Raw genomic sequence first — 27,962 nt, forward strand, 5'->3', positions numbered from 1 at the left:
AAGCACCGATGCACAGTACCTGCTGAGGAAGACGCTCGACCGGATCGCCAACCCCGAAGGACGACAGAGCTCGACTCTTATACGACCTTGGCCATTTGACGGGTTAGTCGGCTAATGACAACAATCAGAGAAGGGATAAAAGGCTGATACATCTTCCTGTCACAAGAGATATAGACTCCAATGAAGTCGACAGGGTAAGTAATTCAGTATTGCATTAAAGGCAGTGGACATATTGGTAATTACTCAAAATAATTATCATCATAAAACCTTACTTGGTAACGAGTAATAGGGAGAGGTTGATGGTATAAAACGTTGTTAGAAACAGCTCCCTCTGAAGTGAGGTAGTTTTTGAGAAAGAAGTAATTTTCCACGAATTTGATTTCGAGACCTCAAGTTTAGAAATCAAGCATCAGAAAGCACACAACTTCGTGTGACAAGGGCGTTTTTCCTTTCATTATTATCTCGCAAATTCGACGACCGATTGAGCTCAAATTTTCACAGGTTTGTTATTTTATGCATAATTATGTTGAGATACACGGCTTTGAAGACTAGTCTTTGACAATTACCAATAGTGTCCACTGCCTTTAAAACAAAACATGTGTTTTTGTATCGATTTTTTGTTACTGTGCTTTTGGGGTAAATCTCGAACTTAACCTTATTTGAAAGCGTTGGTGGAAGATCATTTTTTTGACATTGATTTGATGTTTATATTAATGTGGATATTTTGATTTACATTGTTATTATACCCTTGAAGGTAAGATTAGATTTTTGTGAAAAGTAAATTGAAAATGTTCGTATTTTTTTAGCTTTGTTCGTTGTGGTTTGTTTATTTATTTGTTGTGGTGCTTAGGTAGGGGACTTTCGGTGTTTTTTTTTTTTTTTTTTTTTTTTTTGGGGGGGGGGGGTGGATATTTGTTGGAAGCTGTTGTTGTTCCTTCGTTTTGTTTTTTTGTCTTCAACTTACTTTGTTTTCAGCTTTCCAACTTTGTATGATATTCAGTGACCATGCTTATAACTTAATTATCCAATATCACTGGCAACGGATCACTCAAACTCTCAGTGGGGAAATGTAATGCAACCAAATAAATTAATTTTAGAATAAAATTATGAGCATTTCAAGATCATGGGCTGCTTTTAGATTTAAAGATGTTTCGCAATGATTCCAAAAGCATGGATGCAAGTAATTAGAAAACCGTACCTTAAGTACGTATGAAGATTAAGCTATGGAACTCTTTGACCCAATTTTTACATTGGTGGCATTTAGCAGTTCCACGTGCACTCAAGATCAGTGGCTACTCTAGAATATTTTCGGTTTTTTTTTTATTTATTTTTTTTAATTTTTTTTATATGGAACACTTCTTATTCAAAGGGCATATCCTGGGATTTCTAGGAGCATCAAAATGCTTTGATTGAACAGATCATTGCTTTGGAAGGGTTGTGGTCGATTTTATTCTTTCGTATGAAGTCAGAAGCCATAATTTGAATATAGATTAAAAGATTTGGGAACGTTTTATAACACAAAATACAATGTCCACAGATTTACATTAAACTTACACCGTTTGAAGATAATGATAGTAGAAAGCGTACCTTAAAATGTTAGTTGCTGAGGTGCTGTAGTTTTGAGTAAATGTCATGAAAATACGCTTTTAAATGCAAAAAAAAAAGCGAAAATTGCTTTCTAAAGCACTTCATATTCAAATGCATACAAATCGGCAAGGTAAGGTAAGATTAAGGCACGTTTGTCACCCTTCGTTGATCTGAAAGGATCAACGAAGTCTAATTCACCCCGCCCCACCCCTTCCAATCCACTGCCCCCGTGGGAGGGGGAGGGGGGGGGGCTCAAAAGTTACCACTCCACAAAGATCTACAGATTGTTTGTAAAAAAAAAAAGGACATCAACCATAATTATTTCTAGGCAAAGTGTGACGTCAAAATACGAGTCAATTTGGCAACTCAAAGTGTTTCGTGATACCGAACCCATGTATGCAATTACGTTTAATTAAGGTTATAAATAGGCTTCTCTTAATGACTTCTTCGGTTTTTTTCCGTAAATTTGTTCCGAATCTTATATTAAATTGTAAAATTTCTGAATACTTGTCAGAAACGATCGGGAGGACTTCATGATGCAGAGCATGCCACTGAAACCGCCTCACGATGGTCAGCAGGACAGTAGCGGCGAGGCCGATGGGGCCAAGCAACGCGAAACACCGTGCGAAACCATCAAGAACTTCGCGCTGAATGTCACCACAGCCCACGGCTTCCCGAACATTTTCCGGTCTGCAACTCGAGTAGGGCGTCTACTGTGGACTTTTCTCTTTCTTGCCGGGCTTTCTGTTGCTATTATTCAAATAACTATGCTCGTGCTGAAGTATCTGGGCTATCCCGTCAACGTTGAGGTATGAGTCTATGATTGAGAATCAAATCTGTTTGTAAGACACTGCTCTAGAATTGCGAAGGTCGTGGGTTCGAATCCCACCCATGCATGAACCCACCCAAGTTGTGTCTGTTGTTCACGGAGCTCGGGAAATTACTGACAGTGCTAACACACATCGGTGTACAATAATGAATAAAACCAAAATGAGTTGTATTTATCCCCGATACAGATTTAAAATTATTTGTTTTTGTTGAAAATCTATATGGGCGGACATTAAAAAAAATGCCATTAGTATTCTTGTCCTTAACTTGATGTTTACGCCTTAAAAAACCGAGTCGAAATTGACCCGGATACCGGGTCCGGTGGGGGCCTGACCATTTCCGGATCACGCTGACCTGAAGAGTGTTTGCGAAAAATCGAATGTAGATTCCGGACAAAATTGACACAAAAAGGGGTCAGGCTAGACAGGACCTTGATCCGGGTCAACTTTTACTTTTAAAAAGTAGACTTTGAGTAGATGGAGCTGCACTGTAAGCTTTATACTAAACGTTCTTGACTCTTTTTTTAAATGTAATTTTCATTAAATTTCAGATTACTCAAACTTGTAAACGAGTTTTAACCATAGAGCTTATACATTGACTCTATGGTTTTAACCTGTTTACAATTGAATTTAAAATACTAATAAAATTATTTATTACAGTAGAAGACTGTTGAAGTTATATACCTGTTAGGCGTTTCGAGGTTTTTCAGTGTGGAATCTGTATTTGAAAGTTTTGCAAAGTTGTTGACTTCTAGTGACGAGTCTAATTAATGCTTTAATCGACAGGTTGTGATTATCACCAAGACGACGCTGGATTTCCCGTCAATCACCGTGTGCAATACCAACAAGCTTCGACGCTCCGTGATCGACAAGTCGAGACATCGACAGATGTTGCTGGTCGATCAATCCGCCTCTCTTCCGTATTACGGTAAGTGTCTTGCGAGCTTCGAGACCGACACAATTCACATGATGATCGACACAATGTCGATCATCATACTTACACGTACAACACTAACTATACATTACTGCTAACGTGAATTTTATAAAAGAACCATCATTCTATGTATACTAATTCAGTTTATACTTATTCAGTTTAACATATCAAGGTGTCGACCACTTAAACAACTGCCGAGGTCTGCTTTGGCAAATCGAATGTTAGTCGGGTTAACACATAATTTGCACCAATATTGCAGTAGAACCACCATCTCTTTATAAAAAATCAAATTGTCGATCACTATTGGTAGTCGGTCAAAAAAACTGCAAAGGTCTAAATAATTTCGTAAACCAAATGTGGAATCGGGATAACATTATTTTACACCAATGTTTAAAAACCATGCAAATTGCATATTTACATATAAATGACTGTCTTTAAACTCTCGCAAGCATTCTCCATTTTGTTTTTGCGTAGGAGCTTTTACGCGTGTTGTTGTTAATGCAAATTGCTCATAAAATTTGTTCCGTACCCATAATATTATCTCCTAATGGCGAACATGCATTTAGTGGGGAAAATAATTACCCTATTGAGGCTTACCGTAATCCACGGGGGTATTTTATAATGAACTCCACGCTTTCTGTTATGTCTTAAATTAAAAACATAAAAGGTACCCCTTGATTCAGTAATTCTCGGGAGGGTAGATTTAATATCAAAATGTGCAAATGCTTCCAGACTAGCATTGTACACGGTCAAGGAAGTCATCCGTTTCATATAGTAAAGTGCCTATCTAATGTTTGTGGACATTTCACACCAAAGAGTTCACTATCTACACGCACTGGGACGATGACTCAGGCTGGGGGCAAACTTTTATAGAGCTGCTTAGCAGAGAATTATGCTTAATAATGTGAACCAGATCTTAGTTCATAATTTCGTAAATGAACCGTTAAAAACAAACCTTGTGGTCTCGCCAGACACGCCGTATGCACTTCTAAATGCAAACAGACTGTTGACTTTGCAATAATCGCCGGCTTAATGCACTCACTTATTAGTCCCAGTGCTTCCAACTTTCTTTTTTTATATTTATATAACACAGTTGAACAAAAGGCCTAAACGTTTTAATGAAGACCAAGTCATTTTCCCTCTAATATTGTTTATCTTTATTATTTATCAGTAAAGGCCAAGTCATCTTCCTGTATCCCTCATGCACTGATCTTTAATAACTCATTAGTATTATTCTAGGCATATTTAAAGAAAAGAAATTGCTGAATGTAGATTTAGAACAGAAAGCCATTTAAAGCTTTCATTAAAACATTTTTTATAGCGATTAATATACAAAAACAAGCAAGATTAAGCCGCGGTTTACACAGCCTTAAAAAAATTTAAGCTATTGCCTTGAATATTAATTAGTTATATTAAAATTCTGTTGATGGTGATGCTGACTTTTGTGTTATTGTTGTTGTTGTACTGGCTGGTGTTGTTGTTGGTGTTGGTTTTCCGGTGTTGATGTTGGATTTTATGGTTGTGATGTTGTTGCTGCTGTTGCTTCTGCAGACTGCTGCTGTTTGTTTCTGTTTCTGTTGCTGCTGCTGTTGATGTTGCTGCTGCTGATGTTGCTGTTGCTGTTGCTGCTGCTGTAGTTGTTGCTGCTGCTGCTGTTGTTGTTGTTGTTGTTACTGCTTTTGCTGCTGCTGCTGCTGTTGTTGTTGCTGTTGCTGCTGCTGTTGTTTTTGCTGTTGCTGCTGCTGCTGCTGTTGCTGTTGTTGCTGCTGCTGATGTTGTTGTTGTTGCTGTTGATGTTGCTGTTGCTGTTGATGTTGCTGATGATGCTGTTGCTGTTGCTGCTGCTGCTTCTGCTGCTGCTGTTGTTGTTTTTGTTGATGTTGCTGTTGCGTTGATTGTTGCCGCTGTTGCTGTAGCTGTTATTGCTGCTGCTGATATTGTTGCTGCTGCTGCTGTAGCTGTTGATGTTGGTGTTGCTGCTGATGTTGCTGTTGTTGTTACTGCTTTTGCTGCTGCTGCTGTTGTTGTTGCTGTTGCTGCTGCTGTTGTTGTTGCTGTTGCTGCTGCTGCTGCTGTTGCTGTTGTTGCTGCTGCTGATTTTGTTGTTGTTGCTGTTGATGTTGCTGTTGCTGTTGATGTTGCTGATGATGCTGTTGATGTTGCTGCTGCTGCTTCTGCTGCTGCTGTTGTTGTTTTTGTTGATGTTGCTGTTGCGTTGATTGTTGCCGCTGTTGCTGTAGCTGTTGTTGCTGCTGCTGATATTGTTGCTGCTGCTGCTGTAGCTGTTGATGTTGCTGTTGCTGCTGATGTTGCTGTTTCTGTTGCTGTTGATGTTGCTGTTGCTGCTGCTGTTGATGTTGATATTGCTGTTGATATTGCTGCTGCTGTTGCTGCTGTTGCTGCTGCTTTTGCTACTGCTGCTGTTGATGTTGTTGTTGCTGCTGTTGTCACCGTTAGTATGGGACTATTTTAATAGTTAAATGCAGTTCAATGTTCATTTTGTATTTTTTTTTTCTTACAGCACCCTGCCTTGATGATGATTTCCATTGCGAGGGAAGAAACTTGTGCATTAAGAGATACCTACTATGTGACGGCATTAGACAGTGTGGTGTAGACAATCTTAGCGATGAGAGGAATTGTATTTACGGTAAGTCTTGTGATCACAATGTACTGTCTCCTGATGAAGACTATAGAGCAAGCTAGTCGAAACGTCGAGACCAACTAATTCTCTCTCCGCGGTAGTGAATTTAATAACTATCTACCTAAGCTATAAAACAAAAGTAGTAGTCATCATTCCGCCCAGGGGTATCATGGTTAAAACGCAGGACAGTTCTTTCAAGAACTGAGAAAACTCTTAAATTCCGAAAAGCTTCTCCGCTGTAATAGATAAAGTAAGACGGTTATCTAAAGAACAACATCTATCTATGTTGTAAGTACACACACATGATGTTACCGCAAATTATATTTATATAATGTACAGTTCCTAAAACCACTGATGAGCTTGGACGGAGGTACAAGTTTGTCGTTCAACATCTTTCAGATCAAGTTGTCAATGAACTTGAGGACACCGTAGACTGTCAAGGACATCTTAAGTTAGAGGATGACACATTATTTTTAATCACATGGGACTGGTAGCATATTAATTGGCCTTTGCGGTCATAGTGAACAGGTGCGACCATAAATGAGAAGTCTCGCTATATCAGGTCACACGTCACTGGCCGCTGACATCAGAAGCCACTTGGCCATGACCTAGGTAACTTCATCCCCATTTTTACGGAGTTTTAACAGTGCCATACCACTAATACGGCGTGTCATGGCCGAGCGGTTAAGAGCACCGGATTCAAGGTCTAGTGTATCCGATCAGCAGAGTGTGGGTTTGAGTACCGATCGTGTCACTTAAACATGATTGCTTCGTAAAGGTTGGGGATGTGGTACTTTCTGCTCTACCAGTGCCTTAAAAACTAATTCGTAAAACTTCTTTTCTCACATTATTTTGTCAGATTCTGGCACTTGCACCGCGGATTTCTTCCGCTGCTCGGAGTCTGGAAGCAGCATGGGACTATGTATACCAAAGAGGAAGAAATGCGACCGGAAACGAGACTGCTACGATGGCGAAGACGAGGACGATTGCAGTAAGCGATCTTCACGTACATTTAATTTTGTCAAAAGTTGTATTAATGAGAGACATTTTGGACGCTTGGTGGCAGCAGAATTACTAGGGAAAACCCATTGTTCTCGGTAAAGTGCTCAGAACTACGTAAACAATGACAATTCACCTGGTAAGTCTACTGCCACCAATGGTTCCAAAGTCTCACATTAAATAGACATGTTGTCATGGATCGGTCGAGTTGGTCTAAGAAAAGCGCTTGAAACCGTTTGTTGTAAAATGCATAATTATGGTAAGAAAGATGTTTTAAACGTAGAATTGAAATGATCCAGAAAAGTTTGCCTTGAGATTACGCGGTTGTTTACTTTGCGAACTATCACGGTCGGCCATTTTGTGGGGTCGAAGATTTCTATGTGAGTAAAAAATAAGGTATATACTTTGCCTATAAGCTCCGTCGAATCATCAAGTGTTGTCTCTCAAACCATTCACTTCGTTTATGAAAGTAATTATTTTTTTAATAATGTTATAGACGTGTATTATGTTACCGTTCGATGATGATTTCCCTGGTGGATTTGGTCCCTACAGTCGGTGTGAAAAACAACAAATGGCACATTTTATCAGAGTGTGAAATTAATACAATGTGGTTATACTCGGTAAGTTGTGAAGGCCAAGGGCACACACTCAACAGGCGAAATAGAAGGTCTCCCTATCAGGGGAATTCTTAAGACTGGGATGCTCCACAAGGAAGGCACACCTGCCAACTTGGGGGAAATAAGAGTAATCAAGCAACACCATGTGATGCTTACAATAAATAATAGTGGCTTCTTATAATTATTATCGCACATTATCCTCAACTCAATGACGCTCAGGGCACTTTAACATACAGTCTTTTCTTGTTAGGTATGCGGGACTACGTTGAACTTGAAGCATGAGACCTATTCCATTTTACATAACACAAAGTAATGGTTTGCAAGGTGTTCTGGCGCAACATGCTGCCAATCAAGCCATGAACACCGGGCCAAACCCCTTCTCTTTTCGATATGTGCACTCTGGTTTTATTTTACGTGCGCTACACATTACACGAGACCAACTGCTTTACGTCCCATCCGAAGGACGAAGAATCATGGTAAATAGTCTTGCTTAAGGACACAAGTGTCACGACCGGGACTCGAACCCACACTCTTCTGATCAGAAACACCAAAGTTTGAGTCCGGTGCTCTTAACCTCTAGGTCATGACACGCCACAAAAGTATACTGAATGTGCATCCAATGGGTCATGTCACACGAGGCATATAACAGGCAACCAGTTCCAGGCAATCTCCAAGAACAGCATTCACAGTTGATTGTTCACATATTAATCTTGGGGGTCGTAAGACAGCGTTTGAAAAAAAATACCCAATGTGATACAAATGTCATTTAGCATGCATGCACTCTTGGTTGCTTCCAAGTTACAGCGAATACAATGTTCCTTTTTCAATATTGAACATTGGACATTCACATAGGTTTGTACAGCGAATACCATCGTTGTTTTGTCAATATTGGACAATGGACATTGAACATTCACCTAGGTTCGTACAGCGAGTGTCTAATGTCCAATGTCCAATATCAACTAATTTTACTGTTATAAATCTGTCTCCATCTACTGAGTTTAATTGTGATGTTCTTTTTGGTTATTAGCTTGCAAGGGCAGTGAGTTTAAGTGTGCAAGGCGTGGAGGCTGCATTCGTAAGAGCCTGGTCTGTGACCACAAGACACATTGCCTGGATGGCAGCGATGAGAAGCATTGTGGGGCTGGTGAGTCTGTGTTAATACGAATTCGTTCAGCATCATTCACAGTGATAGTGCCTTATTTTGCTCTTTGGGCTTACTGATGACCAGTGGCAAAATGGTAACCCCGGATACATTTGCACATCATTTATTTAAGCTGCTTCCAAATTTCTTGACCCTTCCAATTTTAATTGGGGCAATATTGTTTAAAGGCATTGGAAACTAATGGTAATCACTCAACACAATTGTTAGCATACAAACTTACTTGGTACTGATGATAGTATAACACATTGTGGGAAACAGCTCCCTCTGAAGAAACGTAGTGAGGTAATCTCTAACGAAATAAATAATTATTAAAAGACTTCAGGCCTGATTTGTGCAACAAGTTTGTTTTTTATTCTCCTGTTACTTCAAAGACCAATATTGAGCCCAAATTTTCACAGATTGGTAATTTTAGGTATATGTTGGGGATACACCATGTGGTAATACTGGTCTGACAGTTACCTAAGGTTTTCAGTGCTTTTAACAAGAAAGGTTATGTTAAACTTGTTATCGGGGTCAATTTTTACCTAAGCCACCGTTTGCTTGACCTTTGGCCAAACAATGTTAGCGTTTTTAGAGACTTGATTTTTTTTAGTTTTTTTTTTTATTAAAACTTTTTTTGTCACGTGATGATGTTATATGCATAGTTGGACTTTTCAAAAAATGGGCGCCAATTTAGTTATCATAACTATTATTTTATTGTATTTTATGAATGTATTTGTTTTATTTATTTTGCAGCTAATATGCACGAGTGTCTGGCTGAAGGAAGGAAAATTCCGAACGGGTTCGTTTGCGATGGTTATAACGATTGCATCGATGGATCAGATGAGGCTTACTGTTTTAATGAGGATACAGATGTTGGTAAGCTTCTCCCATTGCCCTGTTTATACCTTCGCTATTCTATCCCAGTTTAGCCCAAATTGGGCTGCAATGGGATAATTGTAACAATAGTCAGGTCTGTTATATATTTTCGTTCAATTTTTTTTCTAGGGGTGGGGGAGATATTAGCAAAACTTTACATGTTGGAATCTGTGGAGCATACTGAATAAGAAAACCAATGTTTCCATTTGCACAAAATAAAAATATGGCGGCCATCTTGGATTTTTCAAGTAACTAGGAAGATGTTTGCATATTGTAGCAATGATCGCATTTTGAGTTGACATTGCCTCTTCTGAACGGCCCTCAAACTGATTACACTGAAACAATGACAAAATGTAGTTTACAAACCAACTAGTTGAATACTATTTCAGAACATCGACAGATGGTGATGGTCAACATGGAAGGTACAGGCCAATTCTCAATAATTAGGGGAACCCAACTCTCTACATCAATATGCAATAATAATATTTTTGCCCGCTATTGAACAGTTTATGATTTAATACTTTATATAGTTCTGTATTTTATCCTTTGATCAAATTAATTGCATTTTTACCAATGAAGATGTAGATGTGGCGCTTTGAACATAGGTATTGTGTTTAAGGAAATGATTACGGTAATTCAGAAATGTTCAATACAAGTCTTCTCTTGAAGACGAACTGAGTATGCTGTCCGAAACGTCGAGACCACACCGCCTCTTTTCATCCTCACCATGCAAAGCTCCAAATAAAAACTAACATAAGTTTTTGTATATTATTTTGTTCTCATCAGGAGTAGTACCAGACTTTACGTGTGAGTCAAGCCAGTATACACAATGTGGAGACATTCAACAGTGCTACAATCTGGCGTACGAATGCGATGGGGAGAACGATTGCACAAACGGCCACGACGAATCTCTAGAAGTCTGTGGTAAGACATGACTTCTTCTTTCTACTATAGCCTTTTACTCCACCACTGCAGAAGGTAAGCCTCTTGACCATTTCTGAATTTCACTCTGTCCTGAGCTGTCTGTTGCCAAGCAATGCCCTCTCCTTGATTTATTCCCTACAGTTCCCCATTATTCAAGACTTTCCTTCTGTAATATTTGGTTTTGGATTTTTTGTTTTGGTCAAATAAATAGCACTTATAGTCTGGTTCCTTGATGGTTTAAAGGAATAATCGTTATCCAATGATGTCTGCCATGTACCTGACTTTAGCAAACAAAGTACAACAATTAGGGTTTACTATAGCCAAGTACCTTTAGAAAGAGTATGTTTTTAGAACAAGGTGAGCTGTCTTTACTTTTAGTCACGTAATTGTATAAAGAGGAAACGTTAGTGTAATCTAAACATATGACGTCACGATTCGAGGCTCTTTATAATTACGCAAGAGATTTGCCTTGATCCTACGTCAAGATCATGACGGTCACGTGGTATGGATGTACCGATCTCGCATAATAATACAAATCTGGAAATGGATGTACAAGTACTGTAATACATGTACGTTGTATCCAATGATATCACTGTTTCTGTACAAACAATACCTGCCCTTATTCGTACGGATAAGTACATGGGACCAGTCTTTCGTCCTTCGGATGGCACGTAAAGCCGTTGGTGCCGTTTGTTGTGTAACGCACGTGAAACAACATAGTGCTCTTATCATAAAGAGTAGAGGATCGTCCCGGTGTTCTTGGTTTGATTGGCTGCATATTGCGTCACAGCACCTTGTAAAACATTAAGTGCGTACTGTGTAAAAAAGAGTATGATAAAGCAAACGTATTCTTATTACATTGAAGGAAAATACTGAGTTTTAAAGCGCATTAAGCGTCACTGTGGGTGACCGATAATTTATTTGTGTTATGAAAGGCCATTATTGTTACTATTATTATTATTTTTATTACTATTATTATTATTAGCGTTGATGTTGTTTTATTGACAGGGCGAGAGGCAGTATGTGACCCACCTCAAGCGCCTTGTCCATTGGGCGGTGGCTGCGGTGTGCTTTGTAACCTGAGAGACGAGTGCGTTCAATCGTCAGACGAAAACAAATGCAGTGAGTGGGCATAATAAACCTTCATAGGGAACCAACAATTTGTTTTAGGTTATAGTATTTTGTCTTTAAAATCAGGGACCTATAACAAAATGACAATAAAGGGTTACATAAAAAGAGTTACTCGTCCTAATTTAGGACTAGCCTTGGGTTCTTGATAACTCACTAGGACTAGTCCTACGTCTTTGTGAAATCGACCACTGCTTGGTACGATTTAAAATGTATTTACTGGTTGGTAAGCCTTTTTTTAATCACTTGTATGTTTTTGGTTAGGAATAACGATTTGTTGAGAATAATTATGTTTAATATATGTTGTATGTCTAATTTAAATACAGATTGCAGTGTCTTTATAAACAGCATGGATGAAACTCCAGTTGAGATTGTCAAATGTTCCGGGATTTCACGCGCATTGCCTTTCTCATTTGCGGCTGGTAAGTGTTCCTTGCTCTATCGTGTGAAAAGAACACCCCCCCCCCCCCCCCACAGCAGAATGGTGTCCATGACACATTGCATTAATACGCATTAGTCCAGTTTATTTCAAGATCAAAACCATCTCAGCTCCCCGGGGAGTATGCAGTATGGACTGCCAGTAGGCAGTCTGTGCATCTAGCCGATTCAATTAATTAAATACCACCACCCATGCCTGATTTACTTCTGGATGGAGGGAAGCAATTAAAGTTTCTCAAGGACACATGTATGAGTTACATATATACTTACTCTATTCTACAATGGTATTACACATTATTTCACAGCACCTACTAACTAACTGGATAGTTTTAAATTGACGCTTAAAGGAACACGTTGCCTTGGATCGGTCGAGTTGGTCTTTGAAAAGCGTTTGTAACCGTTTTTTATAAAATGCATATGGTTGGAAAGATGTTGTAAAAGTAGAATACAATGATCCACACAAACATGCCTCGAAATTGCGTGGTTTTCCTTTTACCTTGTCGACTAACACGTCGGCCATTTATGGGGGTCAAAATTTTGACTCCCATAAATGGCCGACCATGTTAGTTCGCACAGTAGAAGGAAAACCACGCAATTTTGAGGCAAACTTGTGTGGATCATTGTATTCTACTTTTAAAACATCTTTCAAACCATATGCATTTTATAAAACACGGTTACAAACGCTTTTGTTTTGACCAACTCGTCCGATCCAAGGCAACGTGTTCCTTTAATGTCTTAGGTGATGCATGTGAGTTTGGAAATGTCCACAGCTCAATTACGGCCAGTCTATTTTTGTCATAATTTCATCATGGGGGCTTTTGTTTTGGGACGGTTGATGGCAGCAGCTAATATAAGTTTCTTGCCTACAATGGGTGCGTTCGTTTAGCTTCCCTGGGTCGACCCCGATCTACCCCCGGTGCGTTCGAATAGCTTTGACGTCATTCCAGGGGCTCACCCGGGTCAGCCCCCAGTGCCCTGCTAGTGGAGTGGGTCACATTGGGGTGACCCGAGGTACATGCCGTTACCACGAGAGGGCGAGTGTGATCGTTCGATTAGCTCTTGTCAGGGGCTCACCTGAGTGTGCACCGCGGGGTAGACCCAGGGAAGCTAATCGAACGCACCCACAGTAAGCTACCGAGTTAGCGGTTATTGCTGAGGCTGCGCTCAATCATGACGTTAAAGATGCGTTGAAGCATATTAAAGGCTACCCATACCATCACCCTTAGAAACATACGCTTCCATCATCATATAATGCAAAATGCCCCATTAACAAAAACTTTTTTATCACAGTGGAGTCTGGGTACTGGATTACGTGCGACTCTAGTGGAACCAGTCCACGTATACGGACGTCACTGTACGAATGTGATGGCGAATTGGACTGTTACCGGCCTGGGAGTTCCATACCACAACCATGCAAAACAGGTGTGTAGACGGAATATTCACGCTCCCTTTCAAACTTAAGCAATAGGAAATCCATGCAAACTTGATATATGATTCAAACAGCCAAGCAAAGTAAACCCAGACCACAACTTTTATCCAGAATTCAATATTTTGAGAAACGATTCGTTCTAAGAAAATGTGAGAGAGAAAGAGGTTTAAAAAACATCCATCTAAGAAAAGGTTTATGCATCGTTCTAAGAACATGTGATAGAGAAAGAGGTTTAAAAATCTAAGAAACATTTATGCATGAAACGGTATTCAGACTGTCAACTCCAGTACGGATTATTCTTCCTTTACTGTGGACATAACCGCTCCAGATTGTCAGCAAAATCCACAACAACGCTACCACCTTTCAAAATGAAATGTTCGCAGGTTCAGAAACAAAATGTATACTTTGTGGCCTTGTTTTGAGGGGCAGTGCTTTCTACTCTACCAGCCAGGCTTCTGATGGATGATAACCAAGCCTACATCCGTATAGGAGGTAAACCCTATTCCAGTCCCAGGAGTAGGTGGCAATGGCCCCTGGAACAAAATAGTTGATTGCAGCACACACCGTCAAGTGGCCTTCACGCCTCGTATGTCTGGTATAAACATAAAAAAAAAATATATATATAAATAAAAAAAGATGTACAAATTAATTCCAACTTTTGATTATCTTACAGTGTACTCAGGATGTTACCTTTCCCCATACGGAGATGACTACAAAGGAAAAAATTCAGTCCGAGGGTGCCTCCCCTGGTCTCACCCCAACGTGACCTCCGAAGGCTACAATGGCCTCCAGTACCGGGAACTGGAGGGGTTAGAACCGGATTCCACTGTGACACATAACTACTGCAGGAACCCAAGTGGTCTGCAATACAGGCCCTGGTGCTTTGTGCAAAACCACGGCATGATTGAAGCCAACGATAGCTGCATCGTTGAACGTCCATATCCACCAGTTTTCACTTGTCACAATGGTAAGTCAGCTATAAGTAGTATCTAATACAGAGTATGTGTGCGTTCGTTTAGCTCCCCTGGGTCTACCCCGCGGTTCTCACTCGGGTGAGCCCGACTAGAGCTACACGAACGATCACCCACCGTTCTCGTAGTGACGTTATGCACCTGGGGCCTGCCCCCAAGTGACCCACTCCACAAGCAGGGCACAGGGGGCTGACCCGGGTAAGTCCCCGGAATGACGTTAAAGCTATTCGAACGCACCGGGGCAGACCGGGTCGACCCAGGGACGCTAAACGAACGCACCCAATAATCTAGCTTGAACATCTGCTGACGTCGCACTTCTAGGCTCGTGATTACGCCCAAGAGTGCTCTCCAGCCTATAGGCCAATCCCCGTCCATAATCACATTTCACAAGGAGATACAGTCACATCCTAAAACAAATAGACGCAGACAACCAAAAATGCAGCTGACAAACATCCCCTCGGACCAATCATAGCACAGATATGGAAAGTTAACGTCACTGCACGTTTATCCAATGAAATCATTGTATCCACTGGTAGATGACCAGTGCCTGTCTATGTCCTTGCGGAGAGAGACAGGGGACGTTCATCACAGATATCGGCCAATGCAAGGGTTCAGAAGAACTTATTAACTTCAACTATTCTTTTGCAGTAAATCTGAACATCAGCATAGCACTTGAAGAAAACGACAGAAGCAATGCTTCACAGGGGCGTCTACAATTAACCACTGCGGAAGGTGTCGTGGGTACGATCTCGGATCAGTTCTGGACTATCGATGACAAGAACGTCATATGCAGTCAGCTGGGCTTCCCGGCCGGGGCACTTTGGGACGAGTTTTACGACTTTGGTCCGGGGACTGGGCCCGTCCTCATAACTGATGTGCAGTGTACTGGGTTCGAGAACTTGTTGATTGATTGTTTCTACCGAGTGGCAACGGGGAACGAGGACGATCATAGCCATGATGTGGGCGTAGTCTGCAATACCACGGGTTATTTCGGTGAGTTGGAAAGTTGCTTCGTGCACGCTGATGTATGTCTTTCCCTTTTCTTGACTGCTTAGCAATTGAATCCTTTTTAAATTCGACATCAAATCACTATGAAAAACCAAAAATCAATCCATTATCCAACTTGGGAAGAGGAGTCCGTAATTGGAAGACAAAGTATGATTTGAGAAACAATACTGTTAGTAAACGCTTCTCAGATTAAACTTGTGGGTGATAAAAAGTGAAATCTGTGTCCATAACCACATCGAATGCTGCAGCTGTACCAAGTGAGTTTGTATTAACAAGACTCTTCAAACAAATGAACTCTTAAATACTATTTTTACTGATCTCAACATGTCTTTAGATCGTCCAAATATATCGAATGTTGACGACAGACAACGTGTGAGACGCGATACAGACTGGGTCTCAGAAGCTGCAGATATCAGCATCATCACTCCGTTGATCCCGAACCTTCAGTTTGACCCTCCCACTCAGATGCGTAAGGTCAACCCCAAGAGGAATTTAGGTGAGTTAATAACAGTGTTGTGGTCGAGTACTATAGGGTGGTCGGTGGTACTGGAATAAAATTACTAAGTCCATTCAAGTAAAAGTAAATGCTTATACTGTGTGTTGATAATTTGTAGCATGTCCAAATGCCGAAAACCAAGTACTTGGATCTCATAAAAGTGCAACTGCGAGTGCCATCGATACGGTACTCGAGAGTATAGTATTCATAGCATTCAAACACAGTACAGAAGCATCAATGATACGTATGAACATACAACCCTTTTGGGTGCTAGGTTTCAGCAGCAGTAAAGGAAACGAACAATGGTTGGCAAATTGTCCCATACTATTTAGATTTATTTACTTCAAGCCATTATTCGCAATTAGAGGTAAAGAGAGATGGGGGTTGAAACAGGAACAGATTGTAACCAACTTTGTCAAAATGCAACACCCTTTTGTCAAAAGCTGCATCATTCCAATTTGGCTTATTTTTCAGCAAACAATCGAGTCTACAGTTGCGGGGACGGGAAGGAAATACCTTACTGGCAGACATGTAATAAATTCCCCGACTGTGCCGATGGAAGGGACGAGTGGGCAGAGGAGATGCAGTGTGATGACATCGTGACCGGTCAGTTAGTTAGTTGAATATTATTTTGGCTTAATAGTGGGTTTGGTATTTTGTTTGTAGGACACAAAACAAAAACACAAACGTCCACAGATTTAAGTTAAACTTACACGGTTTGAAAAAATGATGGAAGAAAGCTACCCTTAAAATATGACTTGCTGAGTTCTTGCAATTGTTGAGAACAGTAAAACATTTTCACGAAAGTAATTACACCCTGTGGTGTAATTTTTTATTAGATTTGTGGTATTAGGTCCACTACTTGCAGGGTGAACTTTCCAATTTCACGTGCGATGCAGAAACGTGGTGCTAAAATTCAAAAATCTTCAAAAATCTCCGTGATTTTTGTTTAAAGGCAGTGGGCACTATTGGTAATTACTCAAAATAATTATTGGCGTAAAACCTTTTTTGGTAACGAGTAATGGGGAGAGGTTGATGGTAAAAAACATTGTGAGAAACGGCTCCCTCTGAAGTGCCATAGTTTTCGAGAAAGAAGTATTTTTCCACGATTTTGATTTCGAGACCTCAAGTTTAGAACTTAAGGTCACGAAATCAAACATCTAAACGCACAGAACTTTGTGTGGAAAGGGTGTTTTTTCTTTCATTATTATCTCGCAAGTTCGATAACCGATTGAGCTCAAATTTTCACAGGTTTGTTATTTTATGCTTATGTTGAGATACACCAACTGTGAAGGCTAGTCTTTGACAATTACCAATAGTGTCCACTGCCTTTAAGGATTCCTTTTTTAATTGACATAATAGAAGAACAAATTCCTATTGAAAAGCACTACACGACATTGGCAATTTTGATGTACATTCAAAAATTGCATGCCGTTGTCAGATGCAATTGTGTCCTCCATGCAATACTGTCCGCTCCGGACACTTTTGCATATGCAATCGTGTCCGGGGCTATGCAAAAACCGTCCGGTGGACATGTACATGACTGAACATGTATGTGCGCGCGTAAGCGAGCGTGCTTTTGCACTGAACCTACGTATATGCAGCATGAATATTCACGTGCTTTGTGATTGCAGCGAATACCCAATGGCCGAACATTTCCCATGTCATTCATGACATGCACTTAGCTTGTAAAAAAAAAATGGTGAACGTGTTCCGTCGACCAAGGGCGTTTAATTTACTGCAAGGCGGTTTTGCACGGGGGCGGACACAACTGCATGATGCAAATGTGTCCAGGCGGACACAATTGCATTATGCAGCAGCGTCCGGGGGGGACACGATTGCATATGCAAAACCGTCCGGCGGACAATATTGCATATGCAATAATGTCCTCCGGATAGTATTGCATAAATGACATAATTGCATGCGACACCGTACATTTACCGTTATCTAACGGTCCCTTTTGCTGTAGCCTCTCATGGCTCAGCGAGATCGATCGCCCCTGGGAACGAGGTTGCTATTACTTATAATCTCGTCCACCCCCTTTACTTCAGAATGCAACCTCTATGAGTTTCAGTGTGAAGAAACCGACTCAGCTAGAGGACGAAAATGCATCCCCAAGACCAAAGTATGTGATGGTTATAACGACTGCACTAACAACCAGAAGGTGACGGAGACTAATCCACCAGCATGGGACGAACAAAGATGCCCTCAGTTCGGTAAGTTACCAAGTATAGTAAAGCATGCAACGGACTCAAATAGTATATCATGTTGTTGCTCTTGAATGAATGATGCAAAACTTGATACACAGGCTTGACTTTTATTTTGTTTGTCTACGTTCAGTAAGATTGCGATCGTCTTTACAACACAATAACTAAATAGTAAATAACTTTTGGTTTACCCATATACACTTAGTGTTAGCACGGTATGCTCAGTACTTTCCCGAGTCCTGTGAAAATAAGCACAGGCATATTACTCGGTGGGATTCGAACCCGCGACATTTGTTATTATATGTCTTACCAACTAGACCACCGAGATTGCCCGGTAGCTAAAAGATGTCATTTAAAGATGTCATTTTGATTGTTATAACAGTTGATGGAAAACAGAAAAGCAATATCGTTGTCTTGTTTGCGTTTTGTTAACGCTACCGGAAAATCTTCATTCCCGAGACAGATATTTAAATAAATAAAATTATGTTCACAACAGTTTTATATTTTCTCCCGTCTCCCTTTTAGATGAGACCGCACCGCCTGGTTATCACCGTTGTTACGGAAGCAGCGGTAAAGCCGGACATTTCATACAGAAACGGAAGTTGTGTAACACAGTAAGAGATTGCGTGGAGGGGGACGATGAAAGAGAATGTCTGACAGACAAGCCAAAAGGTATAAACAATATCAAAGTATCTCAGTACGACTGCACCATTTTCCTTTTGAAAATACACCACGAACATCGAGGGTTTGGGTATTTTTTTGTAGGACACAAAACGCAATGTCCGCGGATTAACATTAAACTTACACGGTTTGAAGATAATGATGGTAGAAAGCTTCCCTTGAAATAATAATACTTGCTGATGTGCTGTACTTTTTGAGAAATGAGAAAACATTGTCACGAAAGTAGTTTTCGTCTCCAGGAAATTAGCACATACAACGTATTACCAGACTTAGTATTAACGCGACTCTCCTGAAAACATCGCTCAGTTATTTTCACCTTTTTCGTCAAAAACCTGACGACTAAAAACCTGAAACTTCTCAGGTAACTAATACTTACATACTTCAGGTGAGTAGGGATTCATGTCGTGGTCAAAATCTTGATATACAAAAGGTTCCAAAACCCTTGAAAATATGTTTGGTGAAAATTTCATTATTCTATAAAATAAGTTGTAATGGAACTGGAAACTATTGGTAATTGCTCAAAATAATTGTTAGTATAAAAAATTACTTATTAGCGGCCAGTGAACAGAAAACATTGTGAACGCAATAACGTCGTTTTCGAGGGACAAAAAAGTATTTCTCACAAAAATATTTGAATTTGATTTCGAGACCTCATATACTATGATTTTGAGGTCTCGAGTTCAAGCAAGGGTGTGTTTTCTTCCATTATTATCTCGCAACTTCGATGACCAATAGGGTCCAAATGTTCACAGGTTTGTCCAGAATATACCAAGTGGGAAGACTGGTCTCTTACGAAAGGTATCCATTGTCTTTAAACGCCCTCACTTTATACTTTCAGACAAAGAAGACCCGTTCGCAGATCCGAATTGGTATCTACCCTACAAGAGCCTCCTCAAGCCCAAATTCTACCCAATGTTTGAATCATTTCCAAGGAATTACACCAAACCACCTTTCGATCGGGTGGCTGACCTCAATCCCCCAAACTGGGACAGCTTCATGACGTTCAGCGCTATGCCAGACTACAGTGATCTTGTGGACGTCTTAGAACTTTCTGGGGACCAGGTTGCCAACTTTGGGCACCAGAAGGAAGACTTCATACTGCAGTGTACTTATGAGCAGAAGAAATGTAACATGAGGTATAATGGGGATCTAACTGTGGTTCCACACGCCCAATTAATGTTATACTAAAACTATTAAAACTGTTAAAACTATATTTTTGGCTCGTTTTGCCAGAGCAGTGGTTTCTGTTGAACTATCTGAATCTAAAATAGAACGAGCCACAAATTTAAAAAAAAAAAAAAAAATCAAGCTTGCAATGTCTCTAACCCAGCTCGCCTCCCTCCAGCTCTAATTCCTCTAGTATTGTTAAACGAGTTTGTATCTTTTTGATATAGCCTTCTCTGGAAATTAATGGTAATTGAAACTTACTTGAAACAAGCGCATCAAATTTTCGCTACAGATTATCGGCAGACTAACAGAAAAGGCTATCACCTTTTGAACTGAAACTGCCACCATACAGGATTGAAACAAAAAGTGTGGTCCAATTACTAAGATTAATACAAGATTTAAGAGACCAAACCGGCTCTTTTCATAACCAACACCCCAACAAAATAGATTTAAAATACATGTTGCATCTGCAATTTTACTATCTTTTTTATAGTGGTATTAGTTTTATGTTATATACGCTTCAGTTAAGTTGTACTGAAGTTCTATTAATTTTGGTTTTACGCATTCCAATGTGTTAGCACTGTATGGGCCGACTCAGTACTTTCCCGAGCTCTCTGAAAAAGGGTCACATGCATACATTTCCATCTATAAATACTTTCTTCATCTATTTGTAGTTGCATTTATTTATCCTCTGTTATTTCTACAGCCTAATTAAAGTGATTCAAAACGACAAGTACGGGAACTGTTTCACGTTCAACGATAAGGATCAACAGATGCGCGCATCGAAAACTGGAAGCAGAAATGGTAAAAAAATATTTAAAAAAAAACAAGTCGAAGTTCTAGTGCCGTTGCTTGAAGAATAACACCCCCTGTGGGTAAGATGCAGGGCCCAACTTCATAGACCTTCTTAAGCACACCATTGCACAACAAACTGTTAATCTGCTTAAAAATCTGCTTAGCAGATGTGAGCAGGAAACCAGCCACATATTGTAAGTGATTTAGTTCAGGTAACTGTACCACGAGTAAGCGTACAGTTGTGCTTAGCTATTTTGCTATGCCATGGCCCTGCTTTTGACTCTGGCTCACACCAGAATCACATGGTTTGTTTAAACGATTGTCGTTTGGTGGCGCCCTATATTATGTTTGAAAAAGCCTCAGGAACGACGGTTACCCGGGTTATACTCTCCCATGGAGCTGAGAAAGATTAAAGGAATAAATTACGGGCACAAGTGCAGTGATACTTTATTGTAAATGCCTCAAGAACAAGTTATTAAAGTTATCATAATCATTTTTACACACGAATTCATCACTTCCTCCGTCATCGCTTCCGTTTTGTTCTTTTTACTTCCGGGTCACAGGTCTCCAGATGACCTTATTTCTGGAGCAGTCAGAGTATATCAGTATCTACGGACAGGAGGCTGGTGTACGGGTGTCGATCACACCGACACATATCAGTCCAAGCCCCACTGATATAGGCATCACGATCAAGCCAGGGACGGTCACATCCATTGGGCTAAGATACGTGAGTCGGGAACCATACTATTGTTTATCTCATTGTTTCTACAATTCTGTCAGTGTTACTGTGGTGTATTAGAGCGAATCTTCATACCACGGCAGATCCTTTTAGTACTTTGATGTTATATAGAAATAATATTCTAGCCAGTGTTTTCTGTTTGTTTCTATTCCTAACTCGTTTTATAAATTGAATTGCCATGGATTTGCAGCTTCGGACACAGCCTAACTTGTGTGTTTTTTCAAAGTCTTTCAATTTTTATATTTTTTAGAATGACGTAATTCGCAAAGGCCCACCGCACGGGGACTGTATGGAAACTGTGGCGAATACATTGATTATCGCAAACGGAACGATCCGACAGACCACGTCAGAAAAATACGACCGCGGGGTGAGTTTCAAAAAAAATATGGGATCTTCTTTTGTTATGAATTTTAACCACAATTTGACCACAATTTTTGGACAACTTTTGGTAATTAATCAAAATAGGCTAGTTGTTAGCTTGAAAACTTTCGTGGTAACTAGCAATGAAGAGCTGATGATAGTATAAAATATTGCGACAACGGCTCCCCTGAAGTAATGTAGTTTTCGAGAAATAATTAATTTTCACGACCAATTCAGTTTAAATGTTCACATGTTTATTTTGTGCAAATTTTGAGACACACCAAGTGACAGGACTGGTCTTAGACATAAAACCGAAGGTGTCCATAACGTGTATTAAGGCAGTTTTTGTCAAGTATTTCATAAAACAAAGGCATCTTCCCTTCGGCTATGGGATCCTCTTTTGTCGTGCATTTGGTCGACACAATTTAAAACCATTAAAACAAATTGTTTGTAATCTTTCTCTGTAGTTATGTAAGAAGGCATGCGTCCATAAAAATATCTGGGAGCAATGTGGGTGTTCAGACACACTGGAGTTAGACGGGCAGCGGTGTAGACTGTTGAATGATACGCAAGGTAATATCGATTAGCATATAAATATAGGTCTATAGTCTAGTTAGACCAGATTTAAAAAGAAAAAAGGTAACTTCGAACTTTTGATAGGTTACCAAGTTAAGAGCCCTTTTTAAATCTGGTCTACATTGTGCGAGTGAAATGCATGGTGTGATGTTTAAAGGAACGTTACAGAATTGGTACGAAACCCCAAAAAGTAAAGCTCACAGATTTACTTAAAGCTTTCACGGTCTAATGACGATGATAGTAGAATACATCCCTTGAAATATTTCTGTCTGAAATTTCATATTTGATGAGAAATAAATAATCTAATTTCGCCTTGAAGTTTGTCGCTCAGTGAGCGTTTTATACATTTTTGGTTATGGCATCGATGCAATGCAAAATTTGTATACGGTTTTCCACTATTCCCTTGTGACCAAGATGGCCGATCGATCTCGAACTTCTACAGGTTTGTCAGTTTATGTATATGGTGGACTACATAAAGTGCTTACACTGCCAGCAACTGTTTTGCTAGCAAAACTAAGTTTGTAATGTTCCTTAAACTTTATCCGGCACACACGATTGTCTACTCCCCATTAAACCGAGAAACTTTCCTTGTTCCTTCATTTGGATTAAGGGGAGCACGGCCCATTATTTGACTATTACAACATGCCTTACAATGTTTTAAATTGCATTCTCTCTCTCAGTCCTAATTTTTGAAGTTCTCAGTAATATATTCTGTTTTAGATTTGCATAAATAATTTCCTCCGTGGGAAAAATGGAGGGTAAATAAAAGAACTAAATATTCCAATAAAATTACTATGAATTAAAAAGATTACGTATGTCTAATCAATGAGTTTTGTTTTTTCTTATCCCCTCTTCAGATCTATGCAAAAACCTGGTATATTTTTTATATCATCATGATATGTTAAAATGCAATTGTCCGGAACAGTGTAGGTAAGTCTTAAATCCAGTGCAAAATCTGAAACTTTGCTCGCAAGTTGCAAAAAAACGAAGCTCTTACAGACTTTGAACTAACCACGTACTAAACATACACTTTTTGGATGGATGATGACGTCATTAATGACGTCATAGCATGAATACATTATAAATGATGTGAAATATTTTAACATTTCTTGATTATTGACATTTATTTTCATTACTAATAATATCTTTGCTTTAATTTCAGTGACATTTATTATACAAAGACGAGTTCGATGTCCGTGTGGCCTTCAAGGAATTTCGCGGTATGGTAGAATTATAGAAGAAGAAAAAACAATTGCTGAAAAACCGCTTGGTTTTGAGTTGCTTGTTATGTTTATATATTTATTTTTATATTTTTTCTTGCCGTCTAATATACTGTCAGAGTCAATGATTTGAACAGCATTTCAACACCAAAACAAACCACTGTTGCTTGTTTTTATTGCCACAATGGAGAAAAATATCGACAAAACCACCGTCATATGTCACCAATTTCCGTTTAGCTTCATAAACCCGGCTTTGGTGAAAATCTGGGCCCGATTTCAAAAACATGCTAACCAGAAAAAGGTCATGTCTGCCAACTGTAAATGCCTTGCGGAAATGTTTCGAGCAATATTTTCGGCATAAGCACCTCACTATTAAATTGTTCCTAACTGATGTTCCCAGGTACATGTATAGTGTTTATTTTATTCTAGAACAACACACTGCAAAAACTGGGAGAGTTAAATTGTTTCTTCCCGGTATCTATATATGTGACTACACCAACATGGTGTTATTTATCACCATTACTATACCGTTGGTCGTGTAGGTGTTGTAACATCTAGAAACCAAGAGAATCAACAATTCAAAGGCAGTGGACACTATTGGTAATTACTCAAAATAATTCTTAGCATAAAACCTTACTTGGTAACGAGTAATAGGGAGCTGTTGATAGTATAAAAAAAACATTGTGAGAAACAGCTCCCTCTGAAGTGACGTAGTTTTCGAGAAAGAAGTAATTTTCCGCGAATTTGATTTCTTTCTTTTCGATATTATCTCTCAACTTCGACGACCAATATTTGAGCTCAAATTTTCAGAGGTTTGTTATTTTATGCATATGTTGAGATACACCAAGTGAGAAGACTGCTCTTTGACAATTACCAATAGTGTCCAGTGTATTTAACAACCCACTATTTGCAGTGCATAACCACTCCCTCTTTTCAAAAACCTATTGTTATTATGTTGTTCTTCTCGAACCAACAGAAACTTCTTTTGCGCAACATACATTCAATCAACGATAAGACGAAGCTCCTTAATGAGGACAATATTTAGTAAGTGGATAAAAAAATACCCGAACCTAAAATTTAAATGGTTGTTTTGTTAATGGTACGTTAACTGACATCTACGCCAGTTGCACGATCGGTGCAAAAAAAAAGGTAATGATTTACGGGGCACTTTGGCCATGGGTGTATAATTTTTGTTCAGATGTTGCACTTGCGGTAAATTAACAAAAGTCCAGATGATAAAGAGAGGTTCATTGTTTTCAAGACTAAAACTTGTTTTTGTTTAATGAAAATATCCACGACTTAAAATGTTTTACGAGTTGCTTACAACAATAATATTACAATTCATGGAGGGATGTTTATGCTAAAACTCGGTTTTCAAGACTTGTACATCTTTTTTTTACAGTGAAAATATTGCAAGACTTGAAATTTATTACGAGGAGCTGAACTATGAGAGAACCAAAGAGACGCCATCGTATCAGGTAGGCATGTAAATATGTTTCTGTTTACTATCCGTGGCGGCCTTTTTGTTTTTTCCTTCGCAAAAGTTGTCAGAGTTTCTTTTGTTTTATTTGTCCCTCCAGGAGAGTTCCCTATTCGGTGACATCGGCGGCATCGTTGGACTTTACATCGGTTTCTCTCTCATAACCGTTTGTGAATTTTTAGGTCTGTTTTTGAAGCTCATCAAGAACAATTGTTTGGCACCAGCCACTTGATGCGGATACGCAATGAGTAATTAGAACATCAATAGTGAACCGGGAACTGGTTACGTATTCACGTGGAGGATATTATAATTTATATAGCAATAGTGAATTTGTATTGTCATGGTGGTAAAAACAATTGCGTTGAGTCACTCTCTACAGTATTACGTCATAGCCTCATCTGAGAGTATCGAATGATCAGTCTAGCCTGTAAACACGTCCAGAGACTATTGTTTTCGACGGGGACCAGACTATAACCCTATGCATGACGTCATAAACTGATTTGGGTCAAACTGTTGATCTTTTATGAACAGGGATCGATTTCACAAAGAGTTAGGACTCGTTTTATCTCGAGTTAGGACGAGTGACTCGTCCTAACTTAGGATTAATTTTAAGGTCTGCATGCTACAGTGCAGGGTTGGGACTCGTCCTAAGTCCCACGATTAGTCTTAAGTTGGGAAGAGTTTTGTGAAATCGACGGCAGGCATCTTATAGACGATGTGACCTGTGACATCACATGTTTACAAAAGAGCCACAGAGCCTGAACTTCCTGCAGGCATGATTTGTACACAGCTCAATGGAGGAAAACATAAAATCTAATATTTAATGGAGATTGCACTGTCTAATTCTTATCAACTTTTGATATGATGGAAGGGGGCACATCTCAAAACTTGACCAGCTTCCACTTACATAACTCTTGGTTTTATGTGGAAATTATGACACAAAATGTCAACTTCCCCATATGACCAGTGTAGTATCTTGCCTGCCAGAATACTGAAAGAATGCAAGGTCACACTAATTGTAAACAAGGTTCACATGGTCTATAGCCTTAGCCGAAGACATTTGATTCCCACACTTCGTCTGTGTCCCGATTGGCGGCTACAACTACGGCTACACGGCTGTTGCACATGATGACATGAAAGGCCAGGCGCAACCGTAGCCGCCAATTCGGAGACGGCCTTACTCGGAGACGGCAAGACTTTCAACCCAACCTCGTCCCCAGGGTGTATCAAGCGGTTACAAGGTTGATCGCTCTCTCACTCTGGCATTGGATCATTTGCATATACAAAAATGTTGGATACGTATGCAAATTGAAATAGTCTGGCTACTTTTCGAAATTCACATCTTGGTCATGATCTCGTAGTATGGTACCAGATTTAATAGCTTGTTTGTAGATTGTTGGTTGCCGGCGGCTGGCTGTACGTATGAATATGGAACTACTCTAATATTGTAAAGTCGTTATCCAATCAGGGTCCAAGTAAGGAGTTTCCATCCCAGGGTTTACTATTGTAGACATGGTTGAAAATAAAGTGAACCATGGGGACGAGGTTGCTTTCAACCGTTATATCTGAAGGCGGCCATTTTGATGTCGAGTTATTATGTAAAGGCTTTAGAAATGCCTTTCCTATAGGACATTTGAATTAACTGTTTTTGCAGTGTTCATGACTTGCTGATTTCGTACTTTTGTACCATTAGATTAATACTTTAGGTATCGACTGTTTGACACGAGGAAGATACAAATAATGTGAATTTAAAAAAAAAATGTATACAAATATTGTTGAGATCAACGTCATAAGTAAATTTTGGACTAGTGGCTGCCTTTTTAGCTGTAAATTTTATTGCCAAGTAATAGTGTTTGTGCATACCATTATGTCGGTAGGCGGCCATTTTGATTTTGAGTTGTTCTGTAAAGACGTCGGAAATGCCTTTCCTATAGATTTCAAATCGCTAATATTTGCATTAAGAATGACTTGCTCGTTTACTAAGACGTTTCGTATTACTTTAGGTAAGTCTGTTTGAGACAGAGAAAGACACTATTTTGCGTTCTTACAATTATGTGATACATGTTCACATTGTATGTTGTTGAGATGAACGTCTTATGAGGGTAAGTAAATGTCGGATTAGTGGCGGACGTTTTACGCGTAGAATTTATTGCAGAAAGTGTTTTTGCTATCTATTGTGTACACTTATTATTATAAAGAAGAATGTTTGTAAGTGAAAAAGTGTGAAACAAAATCCATCAAGCTGGTTTTTAGAGCATGCCTATTTGTGTGCACCCATTTAAACCCTATCTGTGTGTATTTTAAATAACGATCTTAGAGGCTGCAGTTTGAAATAGTTCTCCAAAACTATGTGGTTCAAACTTTGGTATGTGGTGATAAAAGTGAAACTAAAGTAGTAGTAGTTAAAAAGCAAGACAGTTCTTTTCAGTGAATGAGAAGTATCTCCAATTCAAAAAATCTACTCCGCTGTTTAGTAGAATATAAAGCAATACATTATCTACAAGGCAAGTAGATATACACATGGTGTTACCACAAACCAAATAATATACTGATACCTCACCATGCAAAGCTTCAAATCCCATATTATGGGTAACAATACTCGCCAAATCAAAGATTTTGTTTCTTTGAGGGCGGTGGGGCAAATCATTTTACAAGGTAACAACTTGTAGCCGCACTCGAGATAACAACTTTGCATGTCATCGAAACCGTGTCTTGACT

At 39.5% G+C, this 27,962-nt stretch overlaps 1 protein-coding gene across 1 annotated transcript; it reads left to right on the forward strand.

Annotated features, from left to right (window-relative positions):
- The first annotated feature begins 108 nt into the window (after window positions 1-108).
- LOC139948813 (uncharacterized) lies at window positions 109-27,899 on the forward strand. The gene is made up of 27 exons (XM_071947151.1): window positions 109-194; window positions 2,102-2,396; window positions 3,201-3,342; window positions 5,870-5,995; window positions 6,849-6,980; window positions 8,633-8,749; window positions 9,503-9,625; window positions 10,412-10,549; window positions 11,558-11,671; window positions 12,004-12,099; window positions 13,406-13,537; window positions 14,218-14,511; window positions 15,164-15,508; window positions 15,858-16,019; window positions 16,494-16,625; window positions 18,071-18,235; window positions 18,752-18,898; window positions 19,746-20,043; window positions 20,781-20,878; window positions 21,433-21,596; window positions 21,859-21,975; window positions 22,436-22,541; window positions 23,402-23,474; window positions 23,707-23,764; window positions 24,741-24,808; window positions 25,167-25,242; window positions 25,345-27,899. Exons 1-27 carry the CDS (start codon window positions 181-183, stop codon window positions 25,474-25,476), a joined length of 3,864 nt encoding a protein of 1,287 aa, XP_071803252.1. The 5' UTR covers window positions 109-180; the 3' UTR covers window positions 25,477-27,899.
- The last annotated feature ends 63 nt before the right edge of the window (window positions 27,900-27,962 follow it).

The sequence above is a fragment of the Asterias amurensis genome, chromosome 16 (assembly GCF_032118995.1).
Source record: "Asterias amurensis chromosome 16, ASM3211899v1".
In the NCBI taxonomy this organism is placed as follows: Eukaryota; Metazoa; Echinodermata; class Asteroidea; order Forcipulatida; family Asteriidae; genus Asterias; species Asterias amurensis.